This window comes from Acanthisitta chloris, unplaced genomic scaffold (genome assembly GCF_000695815.1).
Source record: "Acanthisitta chloris isolate BGI_N310 unplaced genomic scaffold, ASM69581v1 scaffold25553, whole genome shotgun sequence".
Taxonomy (NCBI): Eukaryota; Metazoa; Chordata; class Aves; order Passeriformes; family Acanthisittidae; genus Acanthisitta; species Acanthisitta chloris.
The window spans coordinates 24,240-45,014 of record NW_008663646.1 but is presented as its reverse complement, the minus strand read 5'-3'; the positions used below and the strand labels follow the sequence as shown (position 1 = coordinate 45,014).

The following is a 20,775-nucleotide window of genomic DNA, read 5'->3' as shown; positions in this document are numbered from 1 at the left end:
GAGTGTTGCTCTAACATAATTGTGAAATACTAAATTAGATACCCATATTTCTAAGTAACTTGTGCAAAACCCATTACTTAATAAATTTTTACTACAAGCAACATGCAATTAAGTTCTAAACTTTTTGATCTTTAATTTTTACAAAATGGTCTGTAAAAAACTGAGTGACCCATTTTGTTGAGCTTATCATTATCATGTAATTAGGAATTTACTGAAGAATATAATGGTCTGGTTTTTTCAAGTTCATTTTGACAAACTTGAACACAGTAGTCCATAGCTTCAGCCTTTCTAGAAAGTCTGATTTGGAAAAACGAACTTCTGGAACAAAATGCTGTCACAGAATTCAGTGTGTTTGCCTCTGGCTCCAGGGTGTGGAGTATACATGAAGCTGAGATTTATATGAACGTCATTTCATACGTTTGTTAGACCTGTGGCTTGCATGAGAAGGGGTGGAGGTTTTTTCCTTTTAACTTAGCAAGCTGGAGCAAAGTCTGCCTGTGTCCCAAGGGTGTAAGACACAGTCATAGAACGGTTTGGATTGGAAGGGTCTTTTGAAGATCATTAGTCCAGCCTAAAGAATTACTCACAAGCCCTGTTTTACCAAACCAGTGCTTTAGCCCGTGAGCTATAAAATACACTGTTTTTACTTGTGTATTAAGTCTTATTTCATGACCAATGCACAAGGATGATTGGGGTGGCATATAAATGTCTTGCAAGTGTAATGGTAAATAGAAAATCTGTGGGTAAGAGGACTCTTAAGTGCAGAGATTCTGTGAAGCAGGCCAAGTGGAGCTTTTAAAGGTAGCCTTGTGGTTTGCCTACCTTATTTGCGTCAGTGTAATAGCAGATTCTGTACTTTGGAGAAGTAAAATTAATATCTGTGTTCCTGGAAAAATTACGCCTACAAGAGGGGAGGGAAGGGTGGAACAAAACCCACCCCCTGAAAACAACCAGCCAAACTAGAAAAACCCCACCCAAATTAGTATTCACAAGTAAAATAGCAGTTACGCTGCATGGGTATAACCGGAGTATCCAAAAAGCTTTCTAGTAGTTTTTCCATGGCCTGTGCAGCTCAAAGAAGTTGAACTAAACCTATGATAGGCTCACTTATGCTTAGACAAATTCTGTTTGAATTTCATGCTCTAATAGGAAAAAAAACCCTATTATTTTAATTGGTCTCTTAGTAGAAAGATTTTCATTTGGAGGAAACTGGTTTCTGAGACTGAGCTGGGAAAGATTACTGGGATGGGAATTAAGGGATTGAGGAAGAATGAGGAGGACAAGTGTGTGAAAGGGAGTGGAGGGGATGTATACTGTGGTGGCAGGATCGAAGTCTCAGGCCTCAAAGAGGCACTGGGGAGTGGATAAAAGGAGGTGGAACATGAGGAGAAAATGGCAGTAGATGACAGACACAAGTGGGGGATTAGCTGTGGAAGCCACTGTCAGCAAGCTACAGAGCTGCAGGGTGATTGCACACCGGGGGTTCTGTCATGCTGGGAATTCTAAAAAAAATTTCAAACCCTCCCAACTTCTCCCTGAAAAATAAATTGTTAATACAAAGTTGATGTTATCCCTGTAGTTCTTGTTGCAGTTCTTGATCAAAGTGTTGATCAAAATATATTTTTTAGAAATGAAAAAGATAAGCCTCAGAGTATCTGCTGAGTTGTCTGAGTGATACCATAAATATGTAACAGATATTACTGTAGGTGGGTATTCTTGTGCACCCTTAACAAAGGTATGCTTGTCTCCTCTGATGATTTTTCAGAATGTTTGTTCAGTGTGAGCTGAGAGATCATTAGAAAGTATTCAGCTGACATTTCTATGGTACTACCAATTGTGTACTAAATCTGTTTCTGTAACAAGAAAATTGTAAATTGGTAGACAGTGAGAAAATCTGTTTGTGTCCTGCTTTCAATTTACTCCTCTATGTTCTCACAGCTACACTTCCCTAGTGTTATATTTTAAGTCCTTTCTTTTATGAATTCCAGTTCCTTGCCATATACCTGATAAATAAGAAGCTTTGAAATTTCAAACCATTTACTATTTGTCTAATGGGTTACTGTTTTTTTGTTACTTTGTATCAAGTATAATCCACATGTTGCTGAAGTTCACCAATTTCTCCCCATTCTTTGACTGCTTCTGCATGTTGATACTGGATTTTTGTGTGTTCTCGAGTTATGAATTCCAGTTCCTTGCCATATACCTGATAAATAAGAAGCTTTGAAATTTCAAACCATTTACTATTTGTCTAATGGGTTACTGTTTTTTTGTTACTTTGTATCAAGTATAATCCACATGTTGCTGAAGTTCACCAATTTCTCCCCATTCTTTGACTGCTTCTGCATGTTGATACTGGATTTTTGTGTGTTCTCGAGTTCTCTTTACAATAACTTAGGGAATGAAAGAACCTTGCAGAGAAAAGAAGAATTTCTTGCCTGTAGAGGCTTCTTTGAGACTAGTTAAGGGATGATTAGGAATGTAGGTAAAGGGGATGCAGGTAGATAGCATAAAGCAGCATTTCTTAGACACTTAAATCTAAGGATTGTCCATGAGAGGAGAGGAAAACTTTTCTTTATCTGTTCTTACGAAAATTGAGTTTCCATATATGGTTAGAAGTACACGATGTTTGAAAAAATAATCTATTATGTAAAAGTCTTCAAGCTCAGCTGTTTCCAACATAACTGTTTAACATCCAGGCAGCAGGGTCTTTGTGCCACTCCTAACTGTAGTTTATCTTCTGTATTCAAATCTGTTACTGATACTGTGCATTGCCACTTCTTGGTATTCACCTAAGTGTGTAGAAGCTAAATAAATGTAATGACATTGTTAGAGATGTCTTCTAGTTGTTTGCATGAGAAGAAGCCTTGTCACTGTTTTTCTTGGCTTTTGAGTAGGGATGAGCTTATGCAATATATGGGTGTTGAATTTAAGAAAACAAGGAAATTCACTATTATGAAAATAAGCATACTGGGTGAGAGATTTGCATTGTTCTGTAATAGGAGTGTCCTTAGAAGAAATCTTGCATGGTATGCAAGAAGTAGTTACCTGCTGAAATTAAAAGTAAATATGTGTAAATTTCAGTGTATGTAGATACTTAACCAGTTCCCTTCAATTTTCCTCTCTGTGTGGTGCTTTTATTTCGCTGAGGCTTTTTTTTGTCTGTGCTGTTGGATGGAAAGTGGAATCTAAATTATCTAGCACAAACACATCGACAGTTTACAAAATTGCTAATTGCTCTTGTTCCTTGTGCTCTCTCCATGAACTATGTTTATAAATAACAGACAGAGGTATCTTTGAGGTAGTGTTTAGTGGGAGGGATGCTGGATTTAAAATCTGCTTTTTCTTGACCTTATTTTCAGGTAATCAGAGTTTACAGTTAATAAAGCTATTAAGAAAACTTCTCTAAGTCAAAAACTAGCATGGAGTTTATTTTCTCTTTCCCCTCAGTACACAATGTAACGAATGTGTCATGTGAAGTTTTTTTCTGTTATTTGTTTGGGGTCATCTCTTGAGAATCTATAAAATATACTTATTCTTCTAGTAAGCTTTTGTCAAACGTTTTGTAGTTGGCAGGACTTTGACGTAAATGCTTCTTTAAAGGACAGACTGTTTCGTAAGTGCCTTTTCTGCAGTTTATTCCCCAGATATGCCTTCACGGCTTCCAATCCAAGACATCTTTGCTGGACTGGTTACGAGTATTGGCACAGCAATACGATACTGGTTTCACTATACACTTGTGGCCTTTGCATGGTTGGGAGTAGTACCTCTTACTGCATGTAAGTATTGATTTTTTTTCACTGTAATACTCTTATATACAGGAAAATATGTCACTTCCTGCAACAAACTTTTCTGAGACCACTGCTGGCTTATTAAAAAACCCAAAAACATTCAATGACATCATTATTTCACTTATTTTCGCTCAGAAGTTCTACCTACTTGACTAGTGCAAAGCAGGAAGGTGTTGAGAGGAGAAAATGTGTTAAAAGGCTTTTAAACTTCTTACTCCAGTAAAATGCCTCTTTTCAATTATCTTCTTTAAAGTCTGTGGAAGTTTTTTTTGATGCCATTTATTAATATTAGAAGAATTGTCCTGTTTTGTCTGACCATTTATAAATGAAAGTTTAATCTTTTTTTGTGTGAAAAGTGAGATTCCTTTGCAGTCATACACAAACTGATTAGTAGAACTTCTCTTAAAGTACCATAAACAAAGGCCCATAAGTAGTAAAGGAATTTAACAGACACAGAGAGCACACTAAATTACTGTAGTTTGAAATTCACTTTTCAAATACGGATGAAAAGAGAAGTATCGATGTTTCAACAAGCGAAAAATACAGAGAAAATGGAGAAAAGCAGGAGGCATATAGTGTTCAGTCAAGGAAATGATTGGAAGTGCATCTTTGCAAACAATAATAACTCCTTGAACAAAAGAGCAGGGAGCTGGTAAATGCATTTCTCTGCACAAATGATCAGTATGTTCTTTGCTTTTATTTGTAACTGGCACAGTCTTAGTTTGAGAATAGCACAATACTGGCATCAGCTGTAGAAAGTGATCCCCTTTCTGCAGCCTGTCCTTCCTGTGCAAGAAAAGGAGCTTTTCTGGGCTTAGAGTAAACAAGATGTGCAAAATATATTTCACAATGCAGATAATTTACACTTTTCTCACTAAAGCTTCTGAAGGACAGCAAAATCATATTCAATAGGTTAATTAAGGTCATTATGTTTCATGACTGTCTGAAAACCTGCTGGAAGTCACCACCTACAGATTAGTTGTACTAGCCTTTGTTTGTTTGGTTTTGGTTTTGCAAATGTTATTTTTGGGGTTTAATACTCATTTACTAAGCCATTATATCTAACTAGATATTTTGACTTATGAGTGACTGTTTGGGTGGTCTTCCTTTGCCTTAATTTCTGTCCCTAACATTGTAGATAGTCCACTGTGTATGAATTCCTATAAGAATTAATGTACTGTGAAGGGTAACATGGTTGCACAGGAAGATATTCAACATGATAGAGCCATTTAATACAGCAAACCTTGTTTTGAAATTTGCCCAGATCTGTCACATGGATGTGATTTTTGTATAGGCCTTGTTGGCTTACATGAAATGCCTTTAAGGCAATCTTTGCCTTAAAAGTATGTAAATATTACAGAAAGTTAATCTTTTGCCTTCCCTGTTTCTGTCACATGGCTCACATAATTGTGTGTTGTTGCTTCACAAGGAAATGTTATTTTCATTACATTATATTTGGAGGAAAATGGTGCAGCATAAGAAAAAAACTTGTCAAACATATCTATGTTCTTTTTTGGTAATTTCACTTCTTTATTGCATACCTATTTTACATGGTTGAGTAAAAGGAATTTATGCCTTTGTGCATAACCTCAGCCTAATCCCAGCAGGCTCTGCTATGCTGTTGCCATTCTGTTAGCACAAAGAATATTTACATTAGTGGATGAAAAAAGCCAGTTACACGATTTGTTATGATCTGTTCAGAGAAGTAGGAATAACTGGGCCAAATTAATCCAGAGTGATTTTATTCTCAGTGTATTTGGCTGCATGGCTCCTAGAATGAAATACCCAAGTGCAGTACACAGGGTAGCTGAAAAGAATGATTGTGTACCTGTTTCATGTCATTGTGTAGTGATAAAAATTGTAGAGATGTGAAGCAGAACTACTCTAAATTGGTATAAGTAAAGCATGAATGAAATTGGCTACATTTGCACCAGAAGAACCAGCAGAAGGGTTAAAAGGAATATTTACTGTTTGCCAAAGAGCACTGTATATGTGCTTTCATTCAAATCAAGAAGGAAGACAAACAGACTAAAGATAAAGGTGTCAAGAAGATAAAGAACAAGACTGGAGTTATAAGATACACGGATAAGGAGAACAGAATTGTAAAGTTTGCCTTGGGCTCGATAGATGGAAAAAAAAAACAAAAAACCCAAGGCAGAGATTCCAAATGGCATCCACTGATGAAGGGTATGAAAGGCAAATCTAAAATCAGTTCATAAATGCCAATCAGAATCTAATAGATAAAATAAGGAATTGTTTGCTAATGTCCTTTGTCTTCAGTGTTGTCCACAAGTGATCTTGTCCGGATCACTTAGGCACACATCTTAGTGTTTGTGTAAGAGCAAGCAAGTGGAATCTGTGAGGGGAAAATAGCTTGCATAGAGATAAGTTTGTGTAGACATTTACTGTAATAAAGTCCTCTTCCTATTCCATAAAATCTCACAATTAAGGAATTGTTTGCTAATGTCCTTTGTCTTCAGTGTTGTCCACAAGTGATCTTGTCCGGATCACTTAGGCACACATCTTAGTGTTTGTGTAAGAGCAAGCAAGTGGAATCTGTGAGGGGAAAATAGCTTGCATAGAGATAAGTTTGTGTAGACATTTACTGTAATAAAGTCCTCTTCCTATTCCATAAAATCTCACAATGAGTTTCCTTAGGGAACACTGTAATTAGAAGTTATGAGGCTTATGTTCTCTGACCTTTTCAGCCTGGCAGAGTTCACCGTGGTATTTGCCCCTTTGAAATTCCTCCACTGTGTAGCTAAACAGGCAGAGGCAATCTAGTCAAAATCCCTGGCAGCAGAGGATCAGTTGATGCTATCATCTTGCTAAATTTGATTCGGTGACTGTTCAATATAAAATGCGTAAGTTGTACTGACAACAATGAGACTGAACATTTTCATTAGATAGCTACAGCCATCGTCGCTTCTACCTTACTCTAGACCTTTAAATTTTGTAGTATTACTTACTATCCAACATTAGAACTACAGCAGGAGGAGTGGATTGCACTGGGGGTGTAAGTGTTAACTTCCTCCAAATGCTATATTATGTCTTGTATACGAGGTGAACATAAGCAGTAGATATTTTTGGCATTTCTGGTGGATTGATTCATGAGAGGTGTAGAAGCATAAACTGTCTGTAAGTTCTAAATAAGTTTAACCAAGAGCTATTTATTCTAGGTCACATAAACCTCAGCATGCCCATGTATACTTGGGTACCTATGTCTGCCTGAAGGGTGGAATGGGAATTTTAAAGAGTTGCATTTCTGGGTATGGGTTCCTTAATTCTTCCTGCATCCTGTTCTGAGCATCTGTGTCTCATCCCCGTATGGATCCTAGTTTTCTGAAGTAGGCTATATACAATGTTAGCCTACTTTTTAAGATTATGTGACTAAGAATCATGGTAAAAAGCTAACGTTAACTAGCATCAAGTGTCCATAAAACACTTATTTAAAGCAGATAATGAAATGGAGATGCTCCTTGCTGCAGGGTATCATAATACCAGAAATTTATACAGGTTCAGAAGATAATTGAGCAAATTAATGGGCGGAAAAAATCCATCAAGGATTAATAAACACTAAGATACTATGGAACAGGAACTGACCTGCTTTGCATGAAACCTATGAGAATGTAATGAGGAAGTATCGCTGCAATATGTTTAACCTGTTTCCATATTCTTCCTTGGGCATCCATGAATGTGACCCGTGCTGGAGACAGGTCTAGATGAATCTTGGGTGTAACCAAGCAGTTGTTACACGTTGAATGTGTACTTTTCAAGAGTGTTCAGCTAAAGCAGACACATCTTTGTTCCACGTGGTTGCATATGGTCTTGCGTTCTGTTCATGCACTGAAAGTTGAATTTTTCTTCCTTCTCATAAGTTTAGTTGGGCACCAGGTGAAAAGAGGGTACCTATGGTCCTTTCCAAGCAAGGCTATAACCAAATCCAAATTTACACCAAGCTTCTCTTTATTTCTGCAGGTCGTATCTACAAGTGCTTGTTTACTGGCTCTGTGAGCTCACTACTGACACTGCCATTAGATATTCTGTCAACGTAAGTGCTCAAACAGTTTGATACAAACAACTTTTTTAGTCAGATTACCCTGAAAATGGTTGCTTTAGAACTTAGTGTCCTTTTCTTCCAGTTATGCTTGTTATCTTTCACCATCTTATGTGAGCAGCTGCCCTTTACCCTTTGTGTAACAAGATGTATGGCCAACAGCATTACAGGAGAATTCTTTTCACTCTGAAGTTCTGTTATTCAGGATCTTTGGAGCTGGAAAATTGTCTTTACAAAGTGGGCCCTGGTTAATGGAGATCTGTATTCGATGTCAGGAAGTCTTACATTGTAAAATTGCACATAGTAATTAAAAAAATGATTTCCTATGGTTTAAGTCAGTTGCTGCATAGGAGAATATTAATAAATGTGTTGCTAATAATGTCACATTGGTTTTTGTTGCATTTTGATATTTTGAAATTAATTTTATCCATTCTGAATCTCTTATGTGATACAGATTATTTTTGTCAGATTTCCTTCTAGCCAATACTTTGATTTTTTTGACACTTAATCACCGTCTGCTATTGAATATTGTCATTGTCTTTTTAAAATGAATTTTACTCAAAGAATCAGTAAATACCAAACAGCAGAATTTCAGGATAGTTCTTACTTCTTCATTATCTTGAGATTGAGGAACTGAAACTCAGTGTGAGTAGAACAAGTTACACATCAAGCTAATTTTGAATGAATGTTCTGTATGGTTCAGCTAAGTCATCTCAGTTGGGCTATTTGGTTTGGGACATCAGGTCATGTTAAGTTTAATTAATTCTATTAATGCAGAGAGATGCTTGCTTCAGCCTAACAACAGCATTTTTTCTGTCTTCTCTATAATGTAGATTCTATTTTTATTTTTCTGAGAAGAATCTGAAACAACTGAACCTGGAGCACCTCTTCTCATGTCTGTTAGTCAGATCTAGGGAGAAAATAAATGACTCAAGTGTTTGTCAGATTTAAATGTCATGTGAAACCATGCTTAGGCATTTATTTATTTGACAGAGTCAATTACAGCAGCCTGTTGTGTCATCTTTTCATTTTGAACTTCATGTCCCCTTGGTATTCACTGTGCTGTGCAGGCACAAGTGTGGCTGCAAGGAGAACCAGGCTGATGCTGCTTTGGGGATGGCACAGTACTATGGTGGCACGTTTCTTACTTACTTTAAAGAACATATTGTAGTTTTCTGAGCAAATTCACTGTGGTGAAGAGGAATGCAAGTGTGGAAACGGGTGGGAGGAGCTACCTGGAATTAGAGATGAGAGTTGCGTGAGGTGATTTAAGTACCACTTGCATTGCATGAACCCTAGTTTCAGTTGATTGACTGAACTTCATTTTGCTGCTGCTTTACAGTTAGGTATGACCGGATAAATTAGGATTTTTAAAGTATAAAGATAATACCTAGGGTAAAATACCACCTGAAATGTAGAGCAGTTGAAGGGAAACTCTGCAGTTCCCTTCTTCTGGTTACGGTAGCTGAGCAGATAAAACATTTTGGTGGACTGGATGTTGTGCATCTTGCCATTTAAGGAAACCTTTTACTGTATCAAACCATTTATTTGGCAGTTGTTATTCCTTTGCTGTTCTTGAAGATTGTTTTTCCTGAACTGCTCTTGAAACTTTTCATACTGAGTCAGATCCTAATTTGCAGGAATTTCTATTACAGTAGTAATTTCACGAACCAAACCAGAGGGAAATAAAACCTCTACCAAACCAGTGTGTATCTGGGCACTTAAAACTATTTGTGCAGAGGTACACAAATGGTGCCTTCCTGAAAGAAAACTTCTTTGAACAGTTTTTTTAAATTAAGTGAAAATTATGTCTAGATACTTTCTTCATTTGGGCACATAAATGAATGCAGCTTTTTACACAAATAACAGTTTATTTGTTAAGTTGGACTAGAAGGATCTGTTTGTGATAGTTAATAATGACTGTTTAATCTTACTGGCAAAATATTTTTGTCATTAATGCTTTCTTTTTTTTTTCTCTTTAACAGGGAGAACTTACTGGCTGACTGTTTGCAGGGCTGTTTTGTGGTAACGTGCACTCTGTGTGCATTTATCAGCCTTGTTTGGTTACGTGAACAGATCGTCCACGGGGGAGCACCACAGTGGCTGGAACAAAATCAATTTGGTTACGTGAACAGATCGTCCACGGAGGAGCACCACAGTGGTTGGAACAAAATCAACAGCAGCCACTAAATGGTGTTGGTCAACAAAATGAGGTAAAACTTCCTGCTCAGTAATTCATGATAACTTAAGAAAATGTGTTTTTGGGAATAAATACATTATCAGAACCTAACAGTAATGTTATTTTACTACAGGGTGTCTGTGTTTATTTTTTTTAGAAGAAGTTGAACATGTGTTCCTATATAAACTCAGTGACACCACTGTTAGGTGTCTGAAGTTGTTTTTTATTGTGTAACATTGTTTAGATTCTTATGTCTGTATCTTTACCCTTTTTTTTAAGATAATTTCGTGCATATACAGGTGAATTCTCAGGCATAGTCAGTGAGGATGCAGCTTGCTTTTGTTTTGTCTTTTTCATAAGTATTTCAATAGTTCATGAGGTGACAATTCACTGTTCTCAAAGCAGTTGAAAGTTTTGTTGAAATAGCTGAATTTTGAGCTTCTCTGCCCCCACCCCCAACACACACACATGCACCCCTGTAGTTCTTACAGCAGCCTCTTGGGTGGAAGAAAAAATTATATACAAGCAATATGTGCTTAGGGAGGAAATAATTCAAAATTTTGTTTTCTTTTGTAGTAAATACTAATTTTTAAAGGCAAAGGTAGAGATTCTCATCTTGGTGATTGACTCGGGTTGTCCTTGAATTATTGTCTTTCTAATATAAAACAATTTTCATGACATCAAGCGAGTTCCCCTCTATTCAGCACTGGTGAGACCACATCTGGAGTGCTGTATCCAGCCCTAAGCTCCCCCAGTACAAAAGAGGCATAGGTGTACTGGGGTGAGTGCAGGGAAGAGCCAACAAAAATGATTAAAGGTCTGGAACCTCTGATGTATGATGAGAGGCTGAGAAAGCTGTTTAGCCTGGAGATGAGAAGGCTCAGGGTAGACCGTATTAGTCTGTAAAATGCCTGATGGGATGGTGTAAAGAAGACAAAAAGTCAGAGCTGTCTTGGTAGTACCGAGTGGCAGGACAGCAGGCAGTAGGCTCAAACTAAAATACAGGAAGTTCCACTTAGGAGGAAAAAAACCCTGTGGGTTTTGCTTGCGGGTTTGGGGTTTTTTTAACTGTAAGTGTCATCAACTAGTGGAACAGGTTGCTCAGTGAGGTTTTAAAGTTTCTGCCTCTGGAGTTAGTCAAAAGCCAGGTGGAAACAGCACTGTTGTAGCTACCTGTTGTAGCTGATCCTACTTTGAGTAGTTGGGTTGATGATCCCTAGAAGCCCTTTCCTATCTCAGCTACTCTCTGAAGAAAAACATTTCATTTCATGTTTTTAAAGGTTTAGTGGTCCCAAATGTAATGCTTACTAAAAATATGTTGTTGACTTTTTTTAATGCAATTCAGTTTCATATATATATATATATCTACAGGATAAAAGTATGGAGAGAGGTAGACAAATTCAACCAAATACCAAATCCTGTTTCTGCAGGCTCAGGCTGTTGTAAATGGAGGTGTTGAAAATGCTGTGCTTGATCAACCTGCTAACCCAGCTGCTGAGAATGTAGTTGTAGGTGAGAACCCTGAAATTCAAGAAGAACAAGTAGATGAGGAGGAAGAGGATAATGAAGATGAAGAAGATGCTGTAGTAGAAGATGCAGCAGATGCAAACAATGGAGCACAAGGTAACAGGTGACTCAAAACAGTAATATTCTAGTACTTATAAATTAAACCATTAAATATAGGACTGTCATAATTCAAGGAAGCTGTGTAAATTCCCACCAGCTTATTTATCTTGTTTTTGCAAATTTCATGTATTTTGAGTACTGAAGCATTCACTTGTTGAAATGTTACCAGCAGTTTTAAGATGAACATTTTGCCCTCGAATCTTTTTGTTCATTTGAAACATGACATGGAGTGGTTACATCTTGTTTTGAGTGAGTCTAACAGCTGTAAAAATGGCCATTGTCTCCTCAGATGATATGAACTGGAATGCTTTGGAATGGGATCGAGCAGCAGAAGAACTTACTTGGGAGCGAGTGAGTAAGAATCATTTTCTTGAATTTAGTAATTCAGACTCATACTTGAAATGATTTGTAGTACAGCTGTGTTAAAATGAATTTGGGATAGATTTGGATTCTCTTGGTAAGAGCCTTTAATGACCTAGAGAAGCGATAATATTATAAACAAAATGTTATGTTATTTGTTAACAATCACAAAAAGCATTTCTTTGATTTGAAATGTAGCAGCTTAAAATATGTTTTAGCACAAACTTTCCTGAAGTCTCCAACTTGGGCAGGTTTAGAAATTAATTGCAGCTTGCACTAAGGATGCTGGGCCAGATCAGGAGCACATAGGTGTTATATATAGTTTAATGCTCAATTTTTGTATTCATCAAATTATTAAGGAGGAGAGAAATGAAAATGTTGGTTAAAAAAAATTATTTTTGTATTCATCAAATTATTAAGGAAGAGAGAAATGAAAATGTTGTTAAAAAAAATCTTTTTATTGAAAAACCACGTGTTTCTTTAAAAATGAGGGAGGATTTTAATGTAGCATAGCTTCTGTTTTGTTTATGGATCCCAAATTCCGTAAGTAGAGTATGAGATACATGTGTGCTGTAATCATAGAGTAGTGTAGAGACTCAAGAACTAGGTTTTTGTAACTGGTTTAGAAGCAGTCAGCATCTGAGTTCAAAGCTCAGCACATGCAGCAACATCTGCCTGAAGGCAAATACAGCAGCTTCATGTGATTTACCAGTGTCGCCAGTGCCTGTGGCAGACAGTTGTGAAACTACTCACCATATTCTGAGGCTGCCTCGATTGCAGGGTAGTAAAAATAGTTTTCATCATGAGTGACAGGTCTTGGTCTTTACTTTGTACATACTGAAAGCTTCTTAGTGTGTTTTGAAAGATTTTTCGTGGTAAAGGACATACATAAATTCAGGTTCCTGAATTCTATTGAATATTTCAAGGTGCAAGTGTTTAATTTCTGAGCCCAATTTATATGCTGGGAAATGCTGATGTACTCCTAATTGAAAATATTTTGTTGCCTCTCCGTGAATATAGAAATCAGTTTCAGCATAATCCCATAACAATTTCCAGTGTGAAGTGCTGACATAGACAATAGGCACATTTTGATACACATTGAGTATCAAAATTGAGGTGGGCTTTTCTGTTGGTTCATCCTGTAAAAATACCATTGCAAGTGTTCGGAATTTTCAAAAATATTTGCATCTTGATTTGCTTTGTAAAATATGTGCAACTGTTATATCTTGGAACTTAGTGCAAAGTCCTCGTACAAAAGAGCCTTGAACCTGGAACTTTACAGCAGTAATTGTGGAGTAGGAGTGTCTGGATTGAAATAGTAAGATACCCTTCAAGTGAGGGGAAAGGAGATTTTTTTTTTTTTATAGGTGCTTTATTTTTGGCTGTTCTGTGGATGCTTCCCGTAACAGCTGTACAGAGTGATGAAGGATTTGTTTCCCATCTTCCCTAGCTGTGAAACAATTCTGTTCTAAACTTAATAACACACAGTGTAGCAAATTATCCCATTGCTACTTGCTTTTGTACTATTAACTAACTTTTCTCACTGCAACATAAACTGATACTGTGCAACATAAACTGATACTTTGCAACTTGGATGTAACAAAAATTTGCTCTAGTATTTTAATATCAAGTTGTTTAAACATGTATTTAAATAGCAGCTAAATCACTAAAATATTTTGTAAATACGAAATCTTTGTCAGAATCTTGGAAGTCTTGGAGAGAAATATCCTCTAAATTCATTCATTGTGTCTTTGGTTTCACGTGTATAAATACTTGTATATTAATATTCCTGCCTTTGAGCTTACTGTGTTGAATGAGAACTTCAAGAATTTATGTACTGGTTCTGTTGGCTGAGCCATAAAAAAGGGTTTTGACAATATTGGACATTAAAGGTTGGTATTAGAGAGGCTTATTTTAGATGGAGGTAGCTTAGCTTTTCTGATGAGTAAGTAAAAGTTGACTTTCTTATCTTCACAGATGCTTGGACTTGATGGATCTCTGGTTTTTTTAGTAAGTGCAATCCTGCATTTCAAGAATTTCTTAGAAGACTTTGTTTTTAAGTACCTCTATTTTTTTAAAGTGCATCATTGTATTTGAGATCCCTATTTTCATATCATAGGTATTTCTTTAAAGGGAGTTTCATATGGTGTCATGTACAACTGGGTTTTTTTAGGAGTTTTGCAGAGTGGAGTTGTGTGTGTGTGTGGCATAAGAGTGAAAGTTATTACTTTGGATCATATACTCCACTGTAAATAAAAACTAGACCCTTTCAAAAAGCATATACTGAAAATATTTATCTGTTCTAGTCTTAGGTTTTGCTCTTTGTTATGATTAAAATAGTGTCCTCATTTGGACTTCTGTTATTTGCCCTAATACCACCAGACCACCACTAGTGAAATTTCAGTGTAGGCTATTAAAACCTGAGATCTTCAGTTATGTTCTTGCCTTTATTTGGGTTTTTTGTTCCTCCCTAAAATTTTTCCTCTATTGAATATTATTTTAAGTATTATCAGTATCAAATCTTTTAGAATCTTCATGATAGTCTGCCTTAAAATCATTAAGATTGGAAAAGACCTCCGAGATTATCAGTGTCTTATATTTTACTGTAATGTCTCATTTTTACAGTTTATATTCTTAGGGATTGAACTTAAATATTAATATCAAAATAATTAGAACTCCAGTGTACTAGTGGCTGAGGTCACATCTTAGCTAGAAATAATACTAAAACATTAACACACTGTCATGGTGAGGGTGAGAGCTGTCAGTTTTGTTGACACCTTTGCTGTGACAAAGACTAGTTGTTAAAAGTTCAGATGAACATTTTCTCATTTGTAAAACAAATATCCTCTCACACTTGATGTAACTGTTTTAAAAAGTAGAATTATTGATATTGATTTTAAAATAAAAGTTTATTTTTGCAAAGCGAGAGTTTAAAAGCAGATATAAGCACACACATCTTGGTAAATGTCCATGGATGTAGAGTTTAAAAGCAGATATAAGCACACATATCTTGGTAAATGTCCATGAATGGGAACAGGCACTTTCATAATCTGTCCTACATGTTTTGGCCTTTGTTAGAGCAAATTTCTTGGCTCTAACATGAGAGATGCAAGCTCTGGTAATAACAGGCAGTTGAAATAAGAAGTTTAGATACAAAAGTAAAGTCACTTATTTAAATGACTAATATTTATGTCCTGTTTCTTTGTCATCTCCCTTCCTCTTTCCCCTGCACTTCTCACAGGAACACGTCTTTTGGGTGGTGTCTTTAAATACGTTGTTCATACTTGTCTTTGGTAAGTATCATTTGTGCTTGGGTTTTAGAAAGGTCATTCTTTGTGAAGTGATAATGAAGGTTAATTTTAAGGCTGTTCTGTCAGAATAAATGAAGATGTGACATCTAAAAATGGATCTAAAAACCCACAAATTAACTGGGAATATGAGTAATAAATATTGTTTTCTAGTTTTGTCATTTTCATTTCTCTTGAGTGAATAGGTTTGAAATAGGAGTTCTACCAAAAGCTTAATGATGTCAACCACAGAAAATAATACTTGTTTGTAATACTGTTAAATTAAAGGAGAAACCACATGGAATTTAATTTATGAGCAAAAGTGATACTTGAGGGAATGGCTGGGATATTGGGAGGGAAGAGGGGATGGAAGTGCACATGTAGCTCACAATGTAGAGTTCTCAAATATGCTTCCATTTTGTGTCTGAAATTTGCTACAGAACAACTTTCCTGAATTTATGCAACTTAAACTGACTTACATTTTAGAAAATAATAAATTCTAATCAGTGGTGTATTTTACTCTGTTTTCCTTTCTCCTTCCTATAGATGCTGAAGCTGAACTGCAACTTTAAATGTTTGCAAAACTCTTTCTATTTCTAGTACAAGATAGGAATATTTTCATGTTCTGATTCTATGTATAGTTAGTGCTAGGAGAACTTCTTGGACATAACTTGTCATGGGTTTAAAAAAATGTTTAAAAAAATTAAAAATGCCTAACTGTAGGTGCGTATTTCTCAGTCATTTGAACCCTAAAAGGGTAAAGTAACTGTAAGCTCCTCTTGGGAATTTCTGAAATTCCTAGTTTATACTTACTGCTTGTAGTATGTAAGGTAAATTTGCATTTCCACTTTGGTTTTATTGCAGAAAGGGGTGTAAGAAATGTTGTTATTTTTAAGACCCTTCTGAGAGGCATTAGACTCAGCTATTTTTCTCTTTGTACCTTAAACCTGCCAAGTGACATGGGAGAGTGAGAGCTCTTCCTGCTCTGCAGTTTTGACTATTTCACTGCTAACAGCGGCCTTTGGATTATGGTGCTCAAGTTCCTCAGTGTTGTTAGTTTGCAGTTTTGACTATTTCACTGCTAACAGAGGCCTTTGGATTATGGTGCTCAAGCTCCTCAGTGTTGTTAGTTCGACACAACTGTGTGCAGAAGCAGCAGCATTTTACTGACAAGATGGAGCATTTTATACACTTGCAGAGATAGCAGGCAGAAATACCATAAAATTTAAGTTGCTCTGCATGATCAGTTTAGAAAGGAACTCGTTATGTTGCTTTGATTTTTTTTTCAATGGTCTTGGCAGAAGACTTTGAGCTTGAAAAACTGAAGTCATACTGTAGATAAGAAATTATTGCTGGCAAAGTAAAGCTCACAGCACTGAAACAGTGATTTGAGAATTTAGATACTGAAATTAATCAGCATATCAAAAGAAAATAAAAATTAATATTTTGTATGTTTAATTCACGAGAAATTGTAACTGTTCTAATAAGAGCTGGACAATATTTGAATTATTTCTTTGATCTTTCTAGTAAGTAGATAATAACCATGAAATTTCTAAGTCATTGTTTAAAATTCAATAATTAGAGAGTACTAAGAATGATTAATGAGGTTGTCATATAGATGTGTTTTCAGTAGCTCTAAGTGTGCTTTGCAGAGTGGGAAACTAACGAGAAGGGAATGACTTTCCCAAGCAAGTAGGAGGTCAGGGAATTTAATATGTGCCTCTCAAGCCTATTTTTAGTATCTTTCCCATTAAGTAATACTGCCTAATTTACAACTGTCAGATCTCTAGTTATTTGTAATGACAGTACTGGTGAGTTCAGATGTCACGGGAGGTGCTTTCTAGAAGATAAAACAGAAGGAAAGCATTTGGAACATTAATTACTGGTCCAGAAATTCTCCTTGGACAAATTAATTCATTTCAGCTTAATTAATATGTTCTATAGCTCATTTTAGTACTCACAGAGGAGTTTGTACTCCTCTATGCTTTTTATTGAAAGGGATCTATTAGAAATTCTCTTTTAAATAAAGTTATTTAAAAAACATTATAAACTTCACTATATTCTCATAAACCACTGTCAAAAATACGACTTTCAAGTCATGAGTCTGATATCTATAGATGAGTTGTGAGTGTGATATTTCATCTCATTTTGCTTTCACTTGTTCTTACTGGGCAGGGAGAACTCAAGTATTCCCTTTATCTATTATATTTTTGCTCTTCCCAGTAACTGCTGATTTCTCTGAAAGGGTCATAAGTTAAAACTTTCTGATCATGGGTTAGGGTAATAGGAGTCCTGCTGAGTTTTTTCTTGGTTTTGTTTGTTTGTTTTTGTTTGATTTTGGTTTATTTTGTTCAGGGTTTTTGGTGGGTTTTTTTGGGGGGGTTGGTTTTTTTGCTTGTTTGTTTGCTTGTTTGTTTTTTTAACATCATAGTCATATGAAAATGAGGAGGAGAGAGAAAATGAGGCTTTTCATTTGAGGGAATGTTTAGTCTACAGTAGCTCCCAGAGTATGTTATCATGATGTAGTGAAGGCAACATAGGTGAAAATAAAAGCCATTACTGAAGCCCATTTACTTTATATATTGATTCCCTCTACTCCTGTAAGAAATTGATGTTGAATTCTGTAGTCCTTTCTAGCTTGGTTAGAAGAACATAGACTGAGCTAAAACAACTGTTTGATCCTGTTTCAAATACACAGGTGTCCTGAAATGAGGAAAGTGCTGTGTTTTTTATTTTTAATTCATTCCTGGTGAAACATCAGAATTGTCAAGAGTGAGTTCTTGGGAATGATGACAGTTCTTAGTATATTGATTCAAAGTAAAAGACTTCTCTGTTGCTTCTCAACCTTTCACTGGAGCATCATCTTTCTCCCACTCCTCTTCCCTTTGCTAATTTCTGCAGGGCTTGCATTTTTCACGGTGTTCTTAAGAATTAAAGCACTAGAACTGAAGCCTTGCTAAAGCAGGTCCCATCTGACCAAGAAGTAAAATGGTTATTAAGTCTTTTAGTATATGGGAAAGAATCAATATACAGAGCAGGTTCCTAGAGCACTCTGTGAGATGGATACCAGCCTAGTACATAAGACTGAGAAATTGAATTAATTTACATGCTACAAGATTAGCTAAGAAGGAAAAGACTGTCCTCTTATTCTGCATATGTTTATATTGGTTTTAGTCTTTCAGTGTGAATTCTGATTTTCAGTGCTTGTAAAATTACAGAAACATAACACTTGCAAATATTTGCAGAAAGTAATTTTAGTTGTTTTCATAAAATTGATGAGACATAGAATAATTACCATGTTACAATACACATCCCCCAAATATGGCTCCATTCAGCAGTTTTCATGGCCTTTTTTTCTCCTTTCTGCTTATTTTTAATAGCATTTTGTCCATACCACATTGGTCACTTCTCCATTGTTGGCCTGGGCTTTGAGGAATATGTGAGTACAGATCTAAAATTGCAAAATAAAAACCTGCCAGTTGATTTAATAACAATATTTTTGTTGCATCTTTTCACTTGTATTTGTGATTGCAAAAGTAACTTGGAATATGTCTCTTTTAGTCCTTAAAACTTTCTGAATCTATGAATAAAAATTTTATGTAGTTTTTCTTTCCCACTTGCACCATTTCAAGTGAGGTTTCCTACTTTTACAAAAAATGCTTATGATTTGGGGTTTAAGACATTTTTTGTTGATTGTGTAGATTTTTAACTTCTGTACTGAGTAATTTTCATAGTGAATACTAATAGGGGAATAATAATAACTGAATATTATTCACTATGAATATTCATAGTGAATAATAATAAGGGGAGCTGGAGGGTAGTGAAGTAGGGTAAGGTGACACTTTGTTTCATGTGTTAGAGATTGTTTCATGTTTGAAGAAAGTGGTTGTTAGACTTTTACAGTTAATGTAAACATTGTCTACTCGTGATGGAGATACCAAAATAGTAGTAGTTTATTAAAATACTTAAAAACTAGAGCATCTTGTCATTCTTGTTGAAGAGCTGAGATTTGGAATTTAGCTTAATTACATAAAAGAAATGTAATATTTTCAGAGAGTGATAAACTTTCCCTTTTCTCCTCTCCCCTCCAGGTTCAAGCATCTCACTTTGAAGGCTTGATAACAACTATAGTTGGATATGTCCTGCTAGCAGTGACTCTAATTGTTTGTCATGTATCCTTTTGTCAGTCGTTACCTGGTTCAGATGTACAGATAAATAATTTTTCTGGCTGTGTTTTGAGGAGGCAGAGACATGATGCAGGGGCAAATAACTCACCATTTTGCACTTCTCTTGGTGAAATTAGAAGAAAGGGTCTCTTGTTCTCTTGGTCATTTAAAAGTTGTCAAGGTGACTGCATTCTTTAAAATACTTGTACATGTTTAAGAAGAGAACTAAAGGACTTTATACTTTCTTGAAGGCCTTCAACTAAATTTTGAAGGTCTGTCTGAGAAGATGTTTATAATCACTATTTTTTCCTCAATATCCTATGCTACTGCTGTGGATTATGTAGCTGCAGAGAAAGAGAGGTGGGATTATGAAAATGTGTAGGGTACAAAGGGAAATTATTCAAGCATTTTTGATCCTGCAAGGTCTTTAGAGTACAAATTATTAGTTTCTCTTTTATGTCTCTGAACTACTGAAAATTTGCAGCAAGAATTTCTTTCAGGTGATCACCCTCATTATTACAGAGAAAGCAAAGTCCTGAAAGCTGGAAGGATTTATTTGGTCACAAGTGAGAGGTCTGCATTCTACCTGCATGTTTTTACAAGGACTACACCCATTTCAGTTTGAAAGAACACACATTTGTTAGCAGTTTTCTGTTCAAGAGTACCCAAAGTTAGCATCAGCTTCATACCTCACTGCACCAATGTGCAGAGCAAATGTGGTAAAGCATTAGTTAATTGGCATGTGGGTTTTGCTTCCTAAAAAAAAAAGCCCTAAACAAACTCCCAGAGTTTAATATGCATCCAGCTTTTCTTTGGAAAAGGTGAGAATTTTTCAGACTGCGTGGAAAGAAAAGCTGCTCTTTAGGTCAAGCTGCTCTTTAGGTCACCAGTTTTAAAACTTGCTTATTCATGACAGATGTTTTCAAAGGCAACTGTTTATTTCTTGAGTAAACTTTTGGATGCTTAATTTAAGAAGGGTGGCATTATTTATTTACTTATTTATTTCTTTTAGGTGCATGTTTTGGGGAGTTATCCAGCACACCAGTTTGTGACTTTGAGAGTCACAGCCAATTAGAAAATAGAACCCTGACAAAATACATACTTCTTCTTTCACTTTCGTCCTTTATTTCCTGTTGCTAAAAGCCAGGTAATAGTGCTTCCTATTAATCAGACTGTTATAAAGTATTTTTGGTGCTATTTTCTTGACAAAACTATTCAGGGTTTGGCAGCACTTGTGAAGTTCCAGCGATCACGTCGTTTATTAGGAGTGTGCTATATTGTTGTCAAGGTAATCCTCATTTTTTGTGTGGAA

General features: G+C 35.9%; 1 protein-coding gene across 1 annotated transcript in view; it reads left to right on the top strand.

Moving 5' to 3' along the window:
- Positions 1-20,775, top strand: part of MARCH6 (membrane-associated ring finger (C3HC4) 6, E3 ubiquitin protein ligase) — a 41,547-nt gene that overhangs the window by 4,706 nt on the left and 16,066 nt on the right. The window contains exons 3-13 of the mRNA XM_009071066.1: positions 3,633-3,776; positions 7,767-7,839; positions 9,831-9,924; positions 9,981-10,058; positions 11,461-11,647; positions 11,940-12,001; positions 13,988-14,020; positions 15,252-15,303; positions 18,678-18,736; positions 19,389-19,469; positions 20,683-20,751. Coding sequence (XP_009069314.1) covers positions 3,633-3,776; positions 7,767-7,839; positions 9,831-9,924; positions 9,981-10,058; positions 11,461-11,647; positions 11,940-12,001; positions 13,988-14,020; positions 15,252-15,303; positions 18,678-18,736; positions 19,389-19,469; positions 20,683-20,751 — 932 coding nt within the window. The remainder of the gene's footprint in view (positions 1-3,632; positions 3,777-7,766; positions 7,840-9,830; positions 9,925-9,980; positions 10,059-11,460; positions 11,648-11,939; positions 12,002-13,987; positions 14,021-15,251; positions 15,304-18,677; positions 18,737-19,388; positions 19,470-20,682; positions 20,752-20,775) is intronic.